The 22,301-nt window shown below is 39.5% G+C and overlaps 1 protein-coding gene across 1 annotated transcript in view; it reads right to left on the reverse strand.

Moving 5' to 3' along the window:
* Positions 1 to 314: 314 nt before the first annotated feature.
* LOC107193789 overlaps positions 315 to 22,301 on the reverse strand; it is a 36,671-nt gene continuing 14,684 nt past the window's right edge. The window contains exons 7-13 of the mRNA XM_015583294.1: positions 18,522 to 19,611; positions 11,215 to 11,395; positions 7,953 to 8,083; positions 7,743 to 7,891; positions 2,405 to 2,584; positions 890 to 994; positions 315 to 416 (exon numbers count right to left, since the gene is read on the reverse strand). Of these exons, the coding sequence (XP_015438780.1) occupies positions 315 to 416; positions 890 to 994; positions 2,405 to 2,584; positions 7,743 to 7,891; positions 7,953 to 8,083; positions 11,215 to 11,395; positions 18,522 to 19,611 (1,938 nt within the window). The remainder of the gene's footprint in view (positions 417 to 889; positions 995 to 2,404; positions 2,585 to 7,742; positions 7,892 to 7,952; positions 8,084 to 11,214; positions 11,396 to 18,521; positions 19,612 to 22,301) is intronic.

Consider the following 22,301-nt stretch of genomic DNA (forward strand, 5'->3'; position numbering starts at 1 on the left):
CATTTATTGAACAGTGCACGAAAATGAATTTCCATTATAATAAAATCGATTAATTCACTAAGTATACAAAGAAGTAGATAAAATAAAAACTATAACAGTACACTCGCACCGCAGTAAACACACTCGATAAAAATTATTTAAAAGGTTCATTTTACCGCGGGAAAAAGCATATGCTAATTAAATCACTATTCGTCTTGCGTACCTCATATCCAAGTTCCCTCAGGAAGAGTCTGATAAGCGGTGGTTCTGTGCCGAAGAACTTCGTGAGCTTTTTCACCCTTGATGGATTGGATAGAGCTGGTAGTTCGGAGTCCTTAATCAGCGGTTGCGATTGTGATCTCACCATTGCCATACTCGTTTGTGTCCTCAGAGCCGCAATTTCGCCTCTTATGTTCTCCATTTCCTGCAACAACATTCTATATTCTTGCTCCTTTTCACAACATAAATCTAATAATTTCCATGGTTCTGTTTAATGCATTTCTAAAAAACGACAATGTAATTATACAGAGTGTTTCGCTTAAATAAATCCTCACGAATGTCTTCAAAATCGTTGATGATTCCGAAAAATATTTCAGATAATAGTTGAATAATTTTGAGGTGCACATAATTTGATATGATTAGTTCAGTTGTAGGTGGGCGAGTAGAGTACATAATGATCACATTTGTTTTTTTAATGATATCACATATTGTTTAATGTATTAACCGATACAGCTCGCCATATCTTACAAAAAGTATGCAACTATTTAGTTAAAACACCATTAGTTCAGAACATATTTTAATTTTAATATTGCAAAGTAGTACTAGGAACATAATGTTTACCTTCTTAAAGGTAATGTTCAAAGGATGGAAAGAAAACATTTACCCGTAAATATTAACATAATTTTCTCACCTGTATCATTAAGTGCTGCGTTCTCATTTCTGAGCTTAGATGTGCCACCGACCTAGCCAGGGTAATCACGTGCGATTCTAGTCGTTGAAAGCGCTTGTTAATGCTCTGAAATCAATAATTTAAATAAAATAATAATCCATAATGTGATACAATACATTACAGAACAATAATCATTGACTCAAAATAAACGTCAAAAACAGAAAAATAATTTGACTATTAATAAAAGAGGATTAATAAATACATTATCCGTCATTATTTAGAACATATTTAAATTTTGTGACCTAAGAATTACTGGTTCCATTCAAAATCACATCTAATATATCATTTAATGTCTCTCAATATGTATACATCTAAAATTAATTTAAGCTTCAGGAAATATAAGAGTCACTTCGACTTAACTTGAGATCGATACAAAAAATTTTATGTTATGAAAACTAAATACACAGTCCTCGCGATTTATTGACTCTTTGTTGATATGCGATTATAGTCCAGGGCGTCATCCTCACTACTGGGTGGCGCGGGGGGGGGGGGGGGGGGGGGAGTTGAATTCTTTGTTTGTCTTCCTTTTCCATTTTAGTGGATTTTAGTTTGTTCTCTTGTGGTATTTCTTATATGACGCTGCATGATTGACATACAGTAATATACGACTGACTGGAACAATTGAGCTAAACCTTACTATATAGAGATATATCTCTTTTAAAACAAAAATTTTGAGGGAGGGTGTAATGTACCTTTTGACCGACCTACGTTCTTTCATTATCGAGTTTTTCTTATATAGTATTAAATTAATGGCAAGAACTGGTTCGTTGTTGTTCATTTGTCATAATTCTCTAATACTGAGTTGAAGAGTTAGGCGACCTTGAATGAATCAAAGTCATAATCGTTTTCGGCAAATTGTATTGGGAAGATAATGAAATAAATGGAAACCTCAATATAGAGCCTTTTATTGTGCGACTTTCGGCGAAAAAAGTTGTAATTTATGTTTGTTTGTTTCTTACAAAATTACGGCGCCAGCCTCACAGCTATACCGTTTGACCTAAAGCAAAATACTAAAGATCTTCATTGTTTACACATTAGAAACAAAAGAACTATACACAGAAGTACGTACTCTGAAAATAGAACAGCCATAAAATACAAAACATACATTAGAAAGTAGCACGCATCGCGCATGCCCACGGTATCGATTCAATTATTGTCAACAGAAGAAAATGAGACTTTTCCGTCGCAAGTTGCATAATTAAAGGTTTTGCATTGTATTCTTCATGGATTTCATTATCTTCCTAAAAAAATTGCTGACAATAACTATGACTTTGACTCATCCAAGGTGCCCTAACCCTTTAATCAATCTATGTTCATGTAACTCTTTGCTTATTTTTATTAATAGAATATACACAGAAAAGTTTGACTGAAAAATCGTGAGACAACTTGTGTAATACAGAAATATTCGGTAATAATAATACAAAGACATAAGGCCACAAAAACAGAATAATGAGACGTGAATTATCTTAAACTGACCTTGAAGTCTTTGGTTTTTTTCAGTCTATCGTCGATCGCATGGGATCTGCGTTTGTCATGATGTCTTGTAACAGGCCGAGATGAAACAGATGACGTCGGCAACGACGATACGGAACCATAACTAATAAGGCCTCTGGCCTTTCGCCTTTTCTTCACGCTTCCGCCTAGCAATTTCAGCACCTGAAATCATAGACAAACCAAAATTATTAGACTCTCCATCATCATGAAACGTTCGCACGCTTGTTCTTACTGTTACTCAAAGAAGTATCTATCCATTGCAGAGCATGACATCTTTTATATATATAGAGTGCCCCACAATAGGTGGTACAAGTGCAAATTTGATAACCTTACGTGAAAACATAAGGAGGAAATATGAAATAAAACATTCTCATAGCTCGTTTCGTTTTCAGAATCATTGACTTTCGATTTTAATCTGGTACGTCTGGACTGAAGGAGTTGAAAGCGCCAACAGGGTGTAATGAGACAATGAAAATGCTGCTAGTTTGAGGTTTATACACAGACAAGCTTCGACAACGAGCTGACCTATCGATCGGGTCCAAAATACCAAACGGTTTTCACAGGTCAAATGTTTCAATCAATAAGTTTATATTCTTTTTATGTTCTTCACATTTCCTCAGAGAAGCAGAGAGTGAGAGAGAGTTGGACAGAGAGGCAGGGAGACAGATTGATTGATTGATTGATTGATTGATTGATGACGTTTATTTAGCTCCAGTAGCTACTTTACAAACTTCTTCTGTGTACATACACTTAGTCTTCTTAATTACTAATTTATTTCTATTAATTATTGTACTATGTTCTTTTCTTCGTGCTCTCTCCTTATGATGTGTTGCACTAGCATCCTTCTAAAAGTTTACAGCCTAGCTTCGCTCTTTATTTATTGCGGTAGATTATTACTATTCTACATCTATTCTGTGCTACTTCTTACCGAAATCTTTGCTGGTATTGAATCTCCAACTTGATATTACGCACCGACCATTTTCAAGAAACAAAGTGAAATTATTGGTTAACTATTAGGTTTACGGTTAATAAAGGTCAGTACTTTTTTACTCAAAATTTAACGTTCTTCGATATTTTTGCATAAAAAATATAGCATTCCACTTAAAAAAACGAAATTGACCTTCAAATCTCCGAAACACTTTCACTTACAAGAAGATATATGCATTACATAATGTATCTCTCCAAACCATACAACTTTTCTATAAACAATTTTTTCATACAATGCATACTGTAGAAGTTATTCAGGGTGAACAAGTTTCCGTGGACCACCCTGTATAACATATTTTGTTACCTGCAACCTGAACCACCAGTTTCATTACCTCAACCGTTATCCCTTCTTCTGTACCTGACTTATTAACTAATATCCTTACTATTTTCTGTAAACACTCTACCTCAATTTTTTTAAGAACCTCAAATACACTTTCCGTATACATTATGTTCTCTAAATAGTCTATGTAATCTTCTACAATCATATCTTCCCTTAACTGTTTTATACTATGCACAAAATAACAATTGAACATATTCACGATTTCTTATACATCAGAGCTGTATAACTTTTGCTCCCGGAATCATTCACCTACTCTAGAGATATGTACAGAGGGTTGCATGCTACGGCGCTACAGCCCGTATCATGGACCTAAAGGACGGAGGCTTGTTCTGCAGGGGTGGGCTGAAAGACGTAAGGGGAATCGACCGTCAGCCATCTTGTGAGGCTAAATTTGTAGTGCACTCTGCAGGCGAATTATTAATACTAGCATGGCTTGGCGTTATTTGGCGTGTTTTGGAGTACCTTTGATTTCTTTATAAATCTAATTATAAAAATGCCCTCTTGCATTGTGAAATAACTGTATAATCATAGAATACACATCATAAAATGTATCATACAACAATATGTTAAAGTAAGATACCACCATATATCTAAACAAAGTAAACATACTTCACAGTCAAAGATCCTATTTTAATAAAGTTATCTTGTTTTCTGACCACTAAATTTATTGTGTTATAATTGACCCTATATATTAAAACTTCAGAGATTATTATAAAAATAAATATATACATTATTTATAAAAATATTTGCGACTTTATAAAACATATCCTTGATGATAAAACTTAACACGTAGAGACAAAATTATTATCTGATTTACAGTTAACTTAAAGCATATTTGCCGCGGCATGATCTAGGTGGCAGCACTTTCTTAGCGGCACAATATGGCTGAACGTGGAGTACCGTATCCTCCCCTTAGAGCATCCCCCCGCGCTCAGAAGTCTACTTTATGCACCGTCCTTTAGGTCCATGTCCTGTATGGGGACTGGGGAGGGAGATTTAGATTTACATGAATCAATTAATGCAGATGATAACGATAAACGGGGATCGGACCCCATTAGTGCACAAAGATATCAATGCTGAAATAGTTACCTAAAACGCACATATGATTGTAGCGGACGAGTCACATATTTTACATAATTTTATGAGTCGAATTTCTGAAACTGCATATGCTAGTACCAAAAAAGTCTAGGCAAGTACAATAGAAGTTCACAGTATCACATGTGCGGTTTATAGGGTCTGAATTAGTCATTGATGATTCATAACGATATGGCAGAAAAGTCTGTGTGAATCTGAACGGTCTCGTGGGGGCATAAAAATTTACCAGATGAAGGAGTTGGGAACACTGAATACGGGTATTAAGAAACTTAAATAGGAAAAGAAAATCCACCATAATTCTCCTAGACTCAAGAGATCGCAGATTGAGCCGGGACATAATTGGGTTTTAATCGTGGTCGGTAACAAGCATACATTGATCAACCTTGTATGCAGCGCACCAAAGGAACTTATGCTGCACCTTCTGAATGAGTAGTTTATATTTTTGTTGATTTGGTGACCAGATGACGGACGCATATTCTAATTGTAAGTGAGGTCTAACTAGGGTGCAATATAATAGTTGTATGAGCATCGGCTTAACACCTCTTCAGAGGAGACGGCTAAGAAGATCAACGCTGCATTCGGGCCATGTACTAGTAGCGATCGGACGTTACGCTTCTGGTATAAGTGCCTCGATGATGGCGATATAAGGTGTGAAAACCAACCCTGCTCCGAGTAACCATCCACCGTCGACGAAGACACTCTACACGGCGAACTCGAGTTGCATTCGGTTTCCAACACACGACATTTGAAGAATGCTTTTCGGCAACCCTGTCCAACCATCGATCGCCACTTTAATTCGATGGGCTACCGCAAAGTGATGTAGCGATGGATGCCTCACGCGCTGATCGATCATAACCGGGTCGAACGTGTCAGCATTTGGCAATGTTTGTTGCTCCACCAGCACCGGCAGGAATTTCTTAAGGAAATTATCACTGGAGATGAAAGCTGGGTACGTTACGAAAATGACACACGCAACGTCTCTTGGCTTCCTCGCGGCGAAGTCCCGCCAAACCAGCCGAACCCGATCCACACGGTTGGAAATTGATGCCGTCGATCTTTTAGGACTCGTACGGAATGCTCTTCTGGGAACTCGTGGAGTTTAACCAGACGATCGACGTCAACCGTTACAGGGACCAGCTCCGCAAGCTAGTCGATGCCGCGAGAACAAAACAACCAAAACGACTCGGCGCCCAGCTTCTTCAAAGGTGACGCGTGAGCAACTCGAGGAGCTAAGATGGTCTACTGTACCCCATCCACCGTTCAATCTTGACATTGCACTTTCGAACTTTCACTTGTTCCGAGCTCTTAAACGACATTTGTTGCGCAAGAAGTTTGACAATTATACCACCCTTAAAAATGATATTGGTGACTTTTTTGCATCCCAGCCCCGATCTTTCTGAGAGAAAGGCATTTAAAACTTGCTGAGCCGATTCCTGAATGTTATTGGCAATGACGGTAATTATTTCGGAGAATAAAAAGAAAATTTTCATAAATACAAAATAAAAATAAATCTGGTTGAAAATGGCAAGGACTTATGAGCACCCCAATGGCATAAGCGGGGATGGTAGGTATAAAAGAAAACTAAATGGAAGGAAAAAAAGGAGAAAGAGTGATGGGAAGTAGGGAGGGGGGGGGGAAGAAACGGAGGTTACATAACGAGGAAGCTATTTTACTCCCTTACAGCCCCGACCATGGCAATATAGTTAGAGTCCATTGTATTTGGAGTATTTCGCTCACATTTTTAACAATTAGTAACTCGGAAACGAAGCCTTGAATGCAATTTTAACAGTCTTAATTTTCGTCTTAGTTTTGCATGTAGATTCCACGTTATGAAAATGTCCCACATTTTTATTGACACTTTGTGCATTTATATGACCCAAGTAGTTATATTAGACCGATTCTGGCTCACGGGTCCAACGGAAATGTCGTTGATAACGGTATTGAACTCGTACATGCGTAGGCCAAACCCGGCTCCAACGGAAAGTTCTCATGCTATTGCACGCGTAGATGATACAGATTGGATCTTGATCGAATTTTTGAAAGTATTTTAATACTACGTTATTGCACTCGTACCTATAACTGTAATATGTCTGGCTTATGTACGCGTGCAATAGCGTGAGAACTTTCCGTTGGAGCCGAGTTTGGCCTGCGATATGTACGAGTGCAATACCATTATCAACGACATTTCCGTTGGATCCATGAACCAGAATCGGCCTAATATAACTACTGACCTATACGGTAAATTATTTAAAATTAACATATAGGATACGTCCGTTGGTTTCAGTAATACGCGAAAATATAACTAAATGTAAATAAATGAATATTTTTCGCCAGAGGTAGTAATTGTATATTCACTGTCTCGAATTTTGATATCAATTACTGTAATCGTTGTAATTAGGTTTCGATCCATGTGGTAAGCTAATGGGCCCACAAATATGTATTTGTTAGATTCGCTAAGACAACTTCGGAATTCGGTTAATTACTACAGATGCATTTAAGAACGTTTAGTGGATAGTTAGTCGATCCTTAGTGCGTAATAGCGTAGTTTTAGTCGTAAGTAAACTGTATCATGCGAGGCTAAAGATTGTAAGAAAATAATAGATTTTTCAAGTTTAATTATGTTATTAGACTATCTTCTTTGTACTTATTATTAGAAAAAAGTAATTTATGTATTATTTTATGCATACGATCTTACAAGAATTGTATTAATATATTGCATCAATATATGTATTACACATATAATAATTATATACATCAATACTATTATTTGTAAATTAATACATTATACATATATAATATATTTTTGTAGTATATGTTAATTATTGTTAATATAATGTTTAAATGACACGCTATATTATAACTATTCTTCATTTCCTTACGTATGAAAATGTATCCTACCTCACTGTACATGTTTTCCAAGCCTTCCAGCTGCTTCCTAATTGTTCTTGCGTCGTTTGTGCTTAAATCTGAATCGCTTCTATCTAGCATGGAGTCTAAGTCGAGTCCTGTCGTTGTGGAAGTTAAATCGGCCGCTTCCATACCAAAAACTGGAAGAACATCTTTGTAACATCGGTACGCAAATAAAAAAGAGCATCAGGGACTACTTACGATGAGAAAACTTTTTTGCAGCTTCTTTCTTGGAAGTGGAAGCACCGCGATGTTTTGAACTGTTTGAGAACTCTCTTTTCTCTATAGCCTTGCTGTAATCGTTGTAATTAGGTTTCGATCCATGTGGTAAGCTAATGGGCCCACAAACATGTATTTGTTAGGTTCGCTGAGACAACTTCGGAATTTGGTTAATTAGTACAGATGCATTTAAGAACGTTAAGTGGATAGTTAGTCGACCCTTAGTGCGCAATAGCGTAGTTTTAGTCGCAAGTAAACTGTATCATGCTAAAGACTATAAGAAAATAATAGATTTTTCAAGTTTAATTATATTATTAGATCACTTTCTTTGTATTTATTATTAGAAAATAATAATTTATGTATTATGTTATGCATACAACCTTACAAGAATTGTATTAATATATTGCATCAATATATGTATTATACATGTAATAATTGTATGCATAAATATTAAGGTGGCTGTTGTATTCAACTTTCAAATACTTCTTGCGTCGGCCCTCAAAATATGTAGTTCCAACCAATAAAAAAATAATCTGTGTGAAGTTTGAGCTCGATCTGATACCATAGAATTTGTATCGCGACATAACGTATGAATAAAAATTGTTTTCCTTGGAATTTTTCAGATTTTTTGGTAAGGTGCGTCGTGCTTAGAACAACGAAAAATCGATTTGTTTGACATTTCTTCCGTAAAAAAGTAACTTATACGTTATTAAATATAGTCCGATTTATGTCGGGTTTGGACTTATTTTCATCAAGAGAATTTCCTACATTTATTCATAACATTTTTAAGAAAGTACACTAAAAGGAGTAAAAGTTTAGATTTTTTTTCATGGATGATTCGTTCCGTGTGTTACATTGTAACCCGAGGGTCGGTTGCCGGCGGCCAGATATGTATTATGTTATGCATACAACCTACCGTATGTTCGGGCATGATGGGACAAGGTTCGTTTCGGTCTTCTCCCGCGGGCACGCGAGTTCGTGGGGTCATCGCCGCGTGACTCCTCGCGCTGCCCGCGGGGCAACCAGGGCCAAGGGGGTGGTACTGGGGATACCACCTCCTTTCGCGGTCGGCCTACGAGAAGACAGTGTGGAGAGGTGACCCCTCGACGCTGTAGGTAGGAGGTGGTGGGACAGCATACAGCCGTTCCGGGGGCGGGGAGTAGATGCCCTCCCCCCAGAGAAGAGCCCCTCCGTAATTTTAGAAGGAGAGCAACGGCGGGGCTGGTCGCGGTGCGTGTCTCTGACGATCTCGTGACCAGCCCATACGTCCGAAAGGGTCACCGGGGAGGTTTTGGCGGGTCAAAGCCCCGCACAGCCCGGGGTATCGCCTTATTCAACGTTTTCCCCCGTCAAAAAAAAAAGGTTCCTTTCGGTCGCTGACAGTGAACACGCGTTAGATCCTGCAATTCTTGGCGGGCGCAAGTTTTTGCATCCCCGCTGTTAGAAACTCGATACGTTATCCCATACGTTTTTTCTACGGTCTTTGAGACTGAACATGAAATTTAACATTAAATATAGTAATATGGTTGGTCGAGTTCAGTTTCAATTCCAAATTATCTTCGTACGAATATTTCCCTACGGGTCATTCCACGTAAAGTCAGACACTTTTTCGAGTAACATTCGAATATTGTTGACACTTGAATATGTTATACTCTTTAGTGATATATAAACGTATCTCGAAAGAGTTCCGAAAATTGAAAAATTTGTTGATTTTACAGCTGTTTGAAATACAGTGTCAACCTTTTTTCAATAAATTATAACTGACGAACTACTAAACTGATCAATGTTTATCCATCAACGCTTCTTGTTCTTATTTTTCTTCTGTAACAATGTATCCAATACTATAAGCCAGCACTAACTAACAAGGGAAGGACCCCAATTTTACCACTTCGATTTTACCGATCTTTTGTAGGATGATAGAATATATATTTCTAATGATATATATGAAATATTAGCTGTAGTTACTTGATAGTTTTGAAAGTATAATTAATTAAAATTGCATACCTATGTAATTAATTATACTTTCAAAACTATCAAGTAACTACAGCTAATATTTAACATATATCATTAGAAATATATATTCTATCATCCTACAAAAGATCGGTAAAATCGAAGTGGTACAGTTGAGGTCCTTCCCTTGTAAGTGCAACATCTCTACTCATGACTTTTGTTCTTCGGAAGTGAAAACATTCGGTGCGTGCTCACTTTGATGGACCAACAACGACTGGATCGGGCTGAGCAGGCGGCGAATGCTCACTTGGAACCTCGGGTCGCCGTCCATATCAGCAAACATTCGCTTCTTCGACGCTCGTTCGGTACTTAGGCCTACTGTCCACTGAGGCGTCTTGTCATAGACACGTCAGCGTAGCATACATGACGATTACGCTACGCTTAAGTTTCCATCTACTTGAGCGTATTGGAAGCGTATAGAAAGCGTACAGAAAGCTTTATTTTCCTCATTCGCAAAGTTGTCGGATACAGATGTCAGATGTAATTATATTCGACGTCATAAAAGTCGGAAAAGATATTGGTTACATCCTTAGATAGAAAAGAACATAATAAGTGATCATGTATTTCATTCTTTCTATAGAATGAATAAAAAATACGTGCAAGAATTTAGTGCGTTTGGTAGCCTCACTAATCAAAAAACAAGACACTAAAATGCGATGTTGTGTTAGCCATGTACAAACATCGGTATTTTTTCTATTTTTTTTTATATTGTATGGGTAACTTTTCAATAATCTGTACGAATTTCACGGCTGACATATTTCACACTCAAACACAAATGAAAATTTTGCGTCCTTCTATACGCCCAGCGGCAGACATCGTTGACGACACGCTTCATGCCGAATGCATGCAGCGACGAAAACGCGACGCTGAAGCATATGTGGACACACGTCCATTGTTTTAAATTGGTCGCTCCATGGAAGCGTCCTGCAAGCGTCAAATGTCTATGAAGCGTCTGTGACGAGACGCCTTAGTGGATAGTAGGCCTTATTCGGGCCGAATGTTCAGATAAGTACAGGGTTTTTGGACTAGGCGTCACACGAGCATCACCCGAGCATATTGACCTTCGTTCGGTACTCATTGGGGGCCGCATGCTCAGATGAGTACGCGGCTTTAGACACACAGTTATCTGTATTTCGATCTACAGGAAGAGTGGAAAGAATCGGAAGAAGCCCGGGGCAATGACCCGAGGTGAAATCAGTTACGAGACGAAGAGATCTATTTGAAGTAACGTTACCTCGCTGAGTATCGATTTCTTGGTGTTCTAGGACTTTCATGGGGCGAGAGCGGCGGCAAAGGTGGCGTCACCGATGATACACTTTCAGATAACGTGGAATGCGCCATCGCAGGCACATCTCTGGGTTCTAAAATGCTTCTCAACTCTGATTCCACTATGTCCACCCATTCGGAGTCTTTTACTGTTGTAAAACAAGAGAGAGCAATATTAACAATTTTTATGTTACGATTCATTGTCGCTCAGGACTGTTAAAAAGTGGTATTATTTATGTTTTTAAATATTCTAATATATTTTAATATGGTACTGTTAAATGAATTCGAACACTTTGCAAAAGAACACTTAAGTATATTTATACTACTTATTATTTGTTAGTATAATATTAACTTATTATTTTAAGACACTGAAAGGTTATTTCACGGCCACTACATTATAATTAGACGAATTTATTTTAATGGGCTAGAAGATGTTCGTAATGAAGGCGTTGTCTGTTTAAACAAAAATTCTGGTATCCCTGAGACAAATAATGTTCTCGCCACGGTATTGCGTGAGCCTTCGGGGCTAACGAAAATAGAAAATTATGTATGTTTGATGTATATATGTGTGTATTAATGTTCTCCAGGTATTTCATTATATTTGAGCGTGAGGGTTCGTTTGTGTGAAATGTCATCGTCGATATCTACTGCGTCCCACAGATATATCTAACATACGTAAAAGCATACAAGTTTTTTCATTAATCCACAGTGAGCCAAATTTCTATTTTGTCGTGTATCTTATAGCTGTAAAAATAAATAACAAATGTTTTTATATATTCTTAAGCAATGCAAATTTTAGGAACATTTTAGATTCTAAAACTTTTGAATTCACTACTTTATTGATGAGATATGAATTCGTTTGAAAAACGGTATTTTTGTCTCACTGTATACCACGCATGGTCCACGTCGAAACATGTCACAAATTACGCAGAAACAAGTATTCTGCTGATAATATTCAAACCAACATATGTAAAAATAATATTTTAACAGTTAAATATAATAACAGTGCATAAACAGACGGCAAAATTCATTCAAAAATACCATTTTTTACTTGATAACATGTTTATTCTTCAAGAATTTTTTTTTCTTTGTGTTTGAGAACAATTATTTGTATTTGCTTATTAGATATTTACAAGTGTAATTAACGAATCTTGAGATTTCCAAAAGTAATTGGAAGTTTTATTTAAGACTCAGTAACATTTAGACAAATATTTCACTCCGTACCATGTTACACAGTCAGAAAAAGTAAAGTTATTACGTGGTTATGGCGTGGCACAAAGTGAGACTCTCGGAACTATCTCAGTGTGTGTCAATGTGGTAACCGTTCAAATTTAATAATAATAACTGCCGTTTACTGCGTGCGAATTTTCTAACCAAACTTAGGCTACTTTGTAATTCATTAAGTTACTAACTAAATAGGTACACATATCTTTCATCAATAAACTTCAAGACTTATTAAACGATATATCAGAAAATGTGACACTTGCTGTAACTTTTTTTTAAATATACAAATACACAATGTAACATAATAAATCTTACATATCTGTACATATACAGGGTGAATCTCGGAACGTGACGACTTCAAATAACTCGTAAGTTATTTATTGTACAAAAACATTGTGCGAGCAAATGTTGCATGATTTCCAGGAGGACAAATAGTGCTGTAATCTGTTTTTTGTCATTTTGCTTTTTATCGAGATATGAGGGTCACCTTCAGTCTTTTAAATAGAATGCCCAATACTTTGTCCCAAATTCGGATAAAGCACCAAATTCTGCGTAAACAAAGTATTATACCAAAGAGGGCTTAAAATTAATAATTACAGAGATATTCTCAAATTGCTAATCTTCTATTAGGAAATATTTCATAATGTTCAGTCAACGTGAAGACATGACTTCGTTTACGACGGCAAGTCATGTTTATAAACACGTTAGATGTTAGACATCATCAATATGAGATATAGCTGAATTTAGTAGCTCAGTAAACGTAAAAGTAGGATGTTCAGTAACAGAGAAAAGTGCGATTATGATAACTGTTTATTGAGCGTGTGATGAAAATACTACGAGAGCTAAGATATTATAACAAACTAAGTATCCTGATCGAAATCAGCCATCACATTTTACTTTTGTAAGGCTTACTAAAAGGCTCCAAGAATATGGCAGTTTTAACGTACAGAAATGCAACTGTCCCAAAATTGTAAATGATGAAGGATGTCGTACTTCTACTTTAGCAGCTGTTGCCCATAATCCACATATCAGTACGCGGCAGATTTCGCGTGGTTCGAGGATTAAGCAAAGTAGTGTTGTGCGTATTCTTCATTCAGATAACATTCATCCGTATCACCTGTCAGTACATTAGAAACTACATGGACGAGATTTTGAGAAACACGTACAATTCTGTGATTGATTGTTGTACTGGATGGAAGATTCGAAAATTTCGTAACTACATTCACAAATTGCGGATATATTAATACAAAAAATATGCATTATTGGGCAATACAGAATCCACATTGGATTTGTGAAATTGACCACCAACACTGGTGGAAAGTGAATGTTTGGTGCGGCATAATTGGTCACGATATCATTGGACCGTACTTTATTGAAGGATCATCAACAGGGCAAACATACTACACATTTTTATCTGAAACACTACCAAGCCTATTAGTATATGTACCGTATCTAATACGTCAAATTAATGATGTAGTAGCAACAGGACGGCTATCCAGCACATTACACTCGGCAATTGTAGCAAATATTAAATAGGATGTTTCCTAATCGTTAGATCGGACGTGGCAATAACATTGCTTGGCCAGCTCTCTAGCCAGATTTAACGCTGCTCGATTATTTTAATATTATTAAAAGATAAAGTCGAAAATGAAAAATACCTGCTCCTCGATTATTATTAAAAGATAAAGTTGAAAATGAAAATGAAAATGCCTGTTCCTTCGTCAGTAGCATGATATCTGAGTTGCATCTGACTGCGAGATTGAATATATAATTAGGTGTGTGAATTAATTATTACAGATTTTTTGTAAACTTTTGTCTTTATTAAAAAATAGCCAAACAGTTAAATCTGCGTAATATTCTTCGTTGTTTTCGACAACCTTCCGCCATCGATCTGGTAGCATACGGATACCATCACGGCAAAATCCGGGTTGGTTCGACGCAATAAAGTCATCGATGATTTCTTCACATCTTCAACATTTCGAAAGCAGCTCCTGCTAAGCTGTGCTGCATTTATTGGAACAGCTGATAGTCAAAAGAAGCCACGTCCGGAGAATACGTTCGATGAGGAAGAACTTCCCATCCCAAATTTAAAATTGTTTGTTGGGTTGCACTAGCAACATGCGGTCGAGCATTATCGTGCAAGAAAATTACTTTTCGCCTTCCGTGTCCCGTAAATAGCCTTTTTTGGTCGATTTCGTCCTTCAGACAATTTAATTGGCTTCTGTATCGATCGGCAGTAACCGTCTGATCCGGCTTTAAGAGTTCATAATGAAGCACTTTTTTGAAGTAGATTTTCGGTTGAGGCATTGATATTGATTCACCAGGATGAACCCATGATTTGTTGCGCTTGGGATTCTCATATAAGATCCACTTCTCATCTCCTGTCACGATTTTCCAGAGAAAGTTCATCTTTGTTGCCTGGAAAGCAGGGGAAGGTACGTGCTCATCCGCTGTCCAAGGTTATGTTCGCTCAGTTCATATGAGACACATCAGCCTACCTTCTCTGTTTTTCCCATTGCGTGTAATTTCTTAGCAACGGTTGATCGATCAAATCCTAGTTATGCTGCAAGTTCTGCTGCGTTTGTATCGAGTTTTGGGCGAGTAAGGTTTCCAAATCGTCATTCGACAATATTTCAGGCTGTCCAGGGCGGTCACTGAGATCGAAATCATTTTCTTTAACACCTATAAACCAATAATTACACGTTTCATAGGACACAATATGCTCTCTAAAAACAGAACAAATTGATTCACATGCTGTCGTTATTTCTCTGTTGAAATTCATACAGTATGCAGTGACGAATGTGCAGCTTATCGGTGGCCATTGTTATTATTATTATTTTTATAAGATATGTGCATGCTCGACGAATTCACGCAGTGTCTTAAAAAGGGCAATGTCAATACTTTAAAACCCCAAAAGAATGTTGAAATATTTTAATTTCAAATAGGGTTTCTAGCTTGCTTAAAAAGTATGTAAAATATTATTCACACACCTAATACAAATAAACGCAGTTTGAAAATGGATGGAATTTCAACATCATTTTTCAATAGAGCGGTTGAGTTCCGACCCATGGTGCCTTTTCAGACTTTTTATCCCCGCGACGAGTAGAATATAATGCAACGATAAAAACATTTGTCTTCAAATTCAAGGTCAAGGTCAATTTTGCATCAACGTTCTTACCTGTATCTCCACTAAATCGAAAGCGTGGAATCCGGTTGGTAGCCGCGACATGTAATTCCTTGACATCCTGTACACTTCCGTCAGTATATCAATGAACATTTATATTACTAAACGCAGAAGAAGGATGGATTAGTGTTGAAAAATTATTGGGAAAATTATCTGCATGTCATCAGTCAATTTCCATACATACTTCACAAATCACCAATCGCCGGTTGATGACAACTGACTGATTCCCGATGAAATCCTTTGTCATGAAGTATGAATGGAAATTGATCCGAGCTCTAGGGTTGGAGATCTCGCCGCAAAAGACAGAGGCCGTCTGGTTTCACAGGTTGCCTCTGTCACGGCGACCACCCCGGGCTCGAATCCGTATAGGCAACAGCCTGGTCGAAGTCGGGAACAGGTTTAAATACCTGGGCCTCAACCTCGATAGCTGCTGGCGTTTCGAAGGCCACTTCGACAAAATTGCCCCCCGCAGAGAGGGGGTGGCGACCCTTTTGGGTCGCCTACTCCCCAACATTGAGGGGCTAGAAGAGAGGGTACGCCGCCTCTATATGGGGATGATCCGATCGATGACCCTTTACGGATCACCGGTGTGGGCCGGAGGCCTGATGGCCTGCCTACGTGATCGGCACGTCCTCCGGTCGATACAGCGGAGGATGGCCATTAGTCTGAATCGGGGATATCGGACCATCTCCCATGAGGCGGCTATTGTATTGGCGGAGGTGATCCCGTCCGAGATACAGGCGGAGGCCGGCGTCGTCAAGCCCTCCGCCTTTCAGAACACCTCCCAACGCCCAAAGTGGTCAAAGAATGGATGCGTCAGTCCCGACGGATGGCCCGCGATACGTGGCAGATGCAGCTCGAGTTGAGCTGCGCCGCCCGCAAAAGGGTAGTCGGGGCGGTCCTTCCATGCCTGGATGCATGCATGGACCGCGGCCATGGTAGACTAACCTACCGCCTCACGCAAGTGCTCACCGTACACGGATGTTTCGGTGAGTACCTGTGCAAGATCGAGGCGGAGGCGACGGCTACATGCCACCAATGCGGCGCGGGGTAGGACTCCACGCAGCATGCGCTGGAGGAATGCCCGTCTTTCGCCGGTGAAAGGCGGGCCCTCCAGCGTGTCATAGGATGGGACCCAACGCCGCGGGCCGTGGTAAAAGCCATGGTCCGCGACGAGAGGTCGTGGGACGCCGTGGCCTCCTTCTGCGAGGAAATCCTCACACGGAAGGAGGCCGTCGAGCGGGATCGGGAAAGGTCCGATCCCGCTCGGAGCGAAAGAAGAGGAGTGCGGCGGGCGCGGAGGTGGCACGTTGCTGCCCCCGCAGCCATCTCCCTCCCCAGAGATAGGATCGGAACGGGGGGCCCTCGGGCACCCTGAACCGCCTCACTCCTCTTCTGCATACAGCGGTGCGGGTTGCACCGCTGTAAGACAAGGAGTTGCTCCGCGAGTGGCGCGATTAATAGGGTCACAGCCGCGATGACTCACGCGTCGCCCGCGGGGCAACTGGGCCGAGTACTGGGGGTACCACCTCCTTTCGCGGTCGGCCCACGAGAGGACAGCGCCGAGAGGTGACCCCTCGGCGCTAGAGGTAGTAGGTGGAGGGACGGCACGTGCAGCCGTCCCGGAGGGTGGGGGAAGCAACCGCAACCCTCCCCCTTCAGAGAAGAGCTCTCCCCTTAAACACCTGTAGGGGAGGGTAATGGACATAGCTGGTCGCGGTCATACCCGACCTCTGCCCGAGGGTCACCGTGGGGAAATCCCGCATTGGCCGTCTCCGCCCCCAGAGGAGGCAGTGCACCTTTTCAAGGTTTTCCTCCGTAAAAAAAAGGGTCTGGAAGGTCTCCTCATTGTTTACGTTGCCGGGTGACGTAGAGATTGTCGGCGGAAAGATCCGAACGGGCAGCAAACACGGACAGGGGTAGAGGTATACTTGTGTCAGCACGGTGAAAGTAAAGTGGGAGACGACGGTAAATAATAGTGGAGGTCCAAGTACCCCGATTCTGGCATCACTGCCTCCCACTCGGCGGTGTATCGTCACCATTAGGCGCCGGGTCGACCGGAGGGGTACGAATAAAATCTGTGGTCGCCGAAGGGATAACAAGATCGGTGATTCTGGCGCTTTTCTCCGAAGAAGATCCTAGGATGGAGCTACAAGAGGGAGGCATCCCGGAAGGTGTTCCAGTCGTCGCGTAGGATGGCGTAAATCTGGGTATCTTCGTCAATCGTTCCATAATCAATCATTTGGTAACAAAGTTATGCCGCTGGCCACGGGAGGATTCGTCGAATTAGAGTTAGAAAAAAAAAAGGGGGGCTCCACGTTCTTCTTAGATCCATCTCATGTGTAAAACGAGGTTACTCTTACGTGTGACAGAGTTTAGTTAAAATGCAAAGAGAAGAAAAATATTCCTGCCTTATACATGCAATTACTGACAAAAATTAAGTAACAAAATACTTTCTATGACCACCATATTTGTTACTCATTTTTATGCGTAATTAGTGAGTTCAATTTTACATATTTTAGTACGTTTTTACAGAGTAAACTGTATAGATTTTCCCCATTTTATTTGAACAGTTACATACCCAAGTGAGAAAATGGAACACGTTAAACAATTCCAGGTTAAACATTTTGGTTCTTAACTTTTGTCGGTCAATGCATTTTGTCCGAAATGTAAGATATGGTCACTTGCCTCGACGTAAAGAATAGTATATACACAAAAAAGCTAAGGTATTCATTTCTCGTTATCCCCGAGTTAGAATTCATTCACTTTCCCCTATAAAAGGCGAAGAAAAAAATTTCGCGGTACTTCTAAAGACGTTGAAATATTCACCACAGCATACGAACGCACATAAAATTCAAATAACAAACCTGAAGGGTGAGTTTGATCATTTGGCGGAGGACGCCGTCCACTGGAATAAACAGCTGATCCCCTCCCGGAGTCAACATTGGAGGAGCTCTGCCCAGCCTTGTCGTAATCCGATCCGGATCCTTGGTTTTGGATCTTCAATCGCCCAATTCCGTGTTCCAGCTCATTTTTCTTAGATTCTGATTTCGCCATGGAATCCTTTGCGAACTGAGTCTCGACACGTTTGGATCCTTCGCCATTTCCAATTTTCGAGCCGCATGAACTCCTAGCTGTGCCTGTCTCTGTACATTCTTTGGACAATTTCGAGCCGTAATGATTTTCTTCTGCTCGTTTCTGCAGCTCTTCAATTCTCTTCTGAACTGAAGTACCCTCGGATTCCTGATTCTCTTGTCGGGAACCTCCTACTAGCTCTGACTCTTTTTTGGAGCACCTGAATGCCTCATCTCTACGAATGCTAAAACTGGTTTCCAATCTGTACTCGTCTTTTCTTTGGATATCGCTTCTTCCAAACTCACTAGGCCCGTGGTTTTCAACCGTGATTTCGTACTTCTCCTTATCCAGCGGGCCGACGGTGAGAGTATTCATAGGTTCAACGGGATTTCTGGGCTGTTCGGCGACCCGTTCATCTTCATAACACAGCTGCGGCTGAGACACAGCTTTCTCGATGCCTTTTGCTGAGTTCCTTTGCTGGAACTCGATGTCCTGGGTGCATTCTGGTTTCAAGTAAACTTGAAGGTTCTGCCTCGAGGTGCTTGGAACGTCGATCTGAGACCTTGATATGACTTGTCTGACTTGTTGGTACTGTTGGTATGAGACATTGTTCGAGAAGTAGCTCTGCTCCGCGTTCCTGGCACCAGTTTGAGTGATGTGCTGATTAGACAATTGCTGCTGATGCATTTGCTGGATCAATTGCCGCTGATGCATGTTCTGCGCGTGTTGTTGAGAGAACCTGGGACTCTGATGATGATTCTGGTTCTGGTGTACAAGCTGTTGTGGACTTTGGAAGTTCTGATTCTCTGGTTGCATCTTGTTGCCTACTTGATGCTGCTGCATGGGTAGACCACGAGGCTTTTGGACTTGTGTGTTTTGATCCTGACAAAAAAAGTCGTACATGTATATTAACTGTTTAAACATTGTGATTGCGAATAGTATACGTGTCTATATGCGTCCCAATTATTTCGTTATAAAATTATTGCTCCTATTTTGAATCGATTCAATAAAAAGCACGTATAAGTAATGAAGAAACACAAACCTAATGTACAGCTTGTGATCCTGTAATAGCAATACTATAGATTAATAATCTTAAATCGTTGTGAGATACAAACATAACCTTTATATTTCATGATCGACACATTTATAAGTTGTAGTTGTCACTTTTATGAACTTACTTTTGTAATATAAGAATTAAAATAGATTCACAGTACGTGTATTAAAGTACTGTGGAACCGTATAATTAAAGCCTGGGAAAAACCCGCGCTTTATTGGGTTAATTTTCGCTACTTTATCACATTTATGCGTTATCGACCTTGCATAACACATTGATACCTTATGGATCAATTGTTAGTCCAGAAAAATGATTTGTTCCGAATGTATAAATCGCGATAAAAACAAATAGGTACAGATCCAATCCACGTTATATCTACAGAGTATTACTGTATCCGTAGCATAATTACGATCATTAAAGTGACGATTATTATATTTCTCTATTTACTGCGTGATTCTCTATTTACTGTGATCCCCAGAACCAACTGTTTATTTTTCTTTGATGTATAATGTCACATCAACTACGTTGTTATTATGTCCACTGAGAAACTGAGTAAGTTCCAATCATTATGGGATTTAATATTAGAACTGTAATTGATTGAATGTTTTTATGTGAAGCAATTGAATTTGGAGCACTAACGACAGCGTGGTAGGTAAAGGGGCGTCCATTCAGGTGCTTTTGCTTTTTAAAATATATTTGTAGGTTACACACAGTAGTGGGCCAGATTGTTCGAAGTAGAGGCTTTTTATCCGGGGTGAAATTTATGAGATTACGTGCAATAGTGCTTCTTTTTTTTAATTAATGAAATTACACACGAAATACTTGAAATGGTATTCTGGAGAAACAAATTGTAAAAATGACACCATATATTCAGGGTATTCCATATACAAAAAAAACAGAACACTGTACAAATCTGCTCTTTGAAATAATATTTATTTTTCATTTATAGACATAATTGATGCAAGTGTTACATGCTTACACATATATTTCATAAAAAGGACGCAAAAAGAACATTGAATAGACATATTTATTCGATGAAAATTTATTCAACGAATAAAGATACTTTTTTTTCCTCCCAGGCATCTTCTTTAAAAAAAAACAGACCATAGGTATCGCTATGTGCAATTACATGCGTAATAAAGGCGGGATCCCCCTTGAAACAGTTTACTGACAATGTAAACAACACGTACGCTTCCCGTCCTTGAGTCGACGGTGAACTGCGGCAGCCAAAAAAGTTTAAAAGGCCGTGTATCTATGTAACAATACAAATGGAAGTTTAAAACTTTTTTTATTTTTATTTCTTTAATAATGAAAAGTTTATTAACATTTCAGTGAGATTCTTCTGGGTAAAATGATATCAAACATGATGTAATTTTGATCATTTGTACAGGGTGTTTGAAAGTTCAGTGTCACGGCTATCATAGCGTTATAATACACCTCTGGATCGGTGGGGATCTGCAAAAGAAAGTGACCGCAAAATTGACCTGGACCTTTAAATTCAAGGTCAAACTTTTTTATCATTGCATAATATTTTACTCGTCATGTGGATAAAAAGTCTGAAAGCAACCATGGGTCGCAACTCAACCGTTCTCTTGCAAAATTGTGTTAAAATTGCATTAGCATTCGCACTCGTTTTATTTGCAGTTTACTTACATACTTCAGTCATATGCAAGGTAAGTAGCATCTATTGTCGCACGTAGACATTCCAGATACACCATTATAAGTCCCATATCTTCCGTTCTGTCTTTCTTCCTATAAAACTTTCACAATTCGTCGTCCCATATACGTAAAGGTCAGCGCACTCCCGACGACATCAGCTGTCTCATATAGTACAGTCGAAATAACTACGCGCTATGGTCACGTGGTTAACTGCCCGCGCGTTGTCCCTATCGCTGGGCGGATTACCCTGATCAGTAAAGAGAATGCTGCGTACGGCTGGTAAAAATGGCTGTCGCCGACAGCACAGAGGCCAGGACGAGTAAGCCAATTCAGCCAACACCGAAAATGCATGAGGCCCAACTTTGTAATTGGTCCAATGATGCTGGGTTATTTCACAGCAACCAATGAAACCCCCATACATAGTATGGGTGAAATGTACGTGAAAATAAGTTATTTACTGATAGGCATCGCTACATGGCTTCGCCATGCCGAGAGCCACCATTTCGAACTAAAATTTAATTCACAAAACTAAGCTGCCCGCGCAAGAGCGAGTACGTCTCTGGTATATACAGGGTGTAACAAAAATGTTGGAGGACCAGGAAATGGGAGACTCGTAAGGTAATTTGAAACTGTAAGAGTCACAGAAATATTTGTTTAACACGTTAAACGCGGCACCGATTTTGCTATCCTTTTCGTTCAGGTGGCAACGAGCGGGTGTTTGGGATAGAGAGTGTAAACAGAAGATAGCACGCACGACGCGGTGACGACTTCGTTTCACCTTTTCCCCTTCCATTGGAATGTTTTAATAAACTGCATTAAAGAAGTATACACATATCTTTTCATATTATATTAATTACAA

Source organism: Dufourea novaeangliae, unplaced genomic scaffold, assembly GCF_001272555.1.
Source record: "Dufourea novaeangliae isolate 0120121106 unplaced genomic scaffold, ASM127255v1 scaffold24, whole genome shotgun sequence".
NCBI lineage: Eukaryota > Metazoa > Arthropoda > Insecta > Hymenoptera > Halictidae > Dufourea > Dufourea novaeangliae.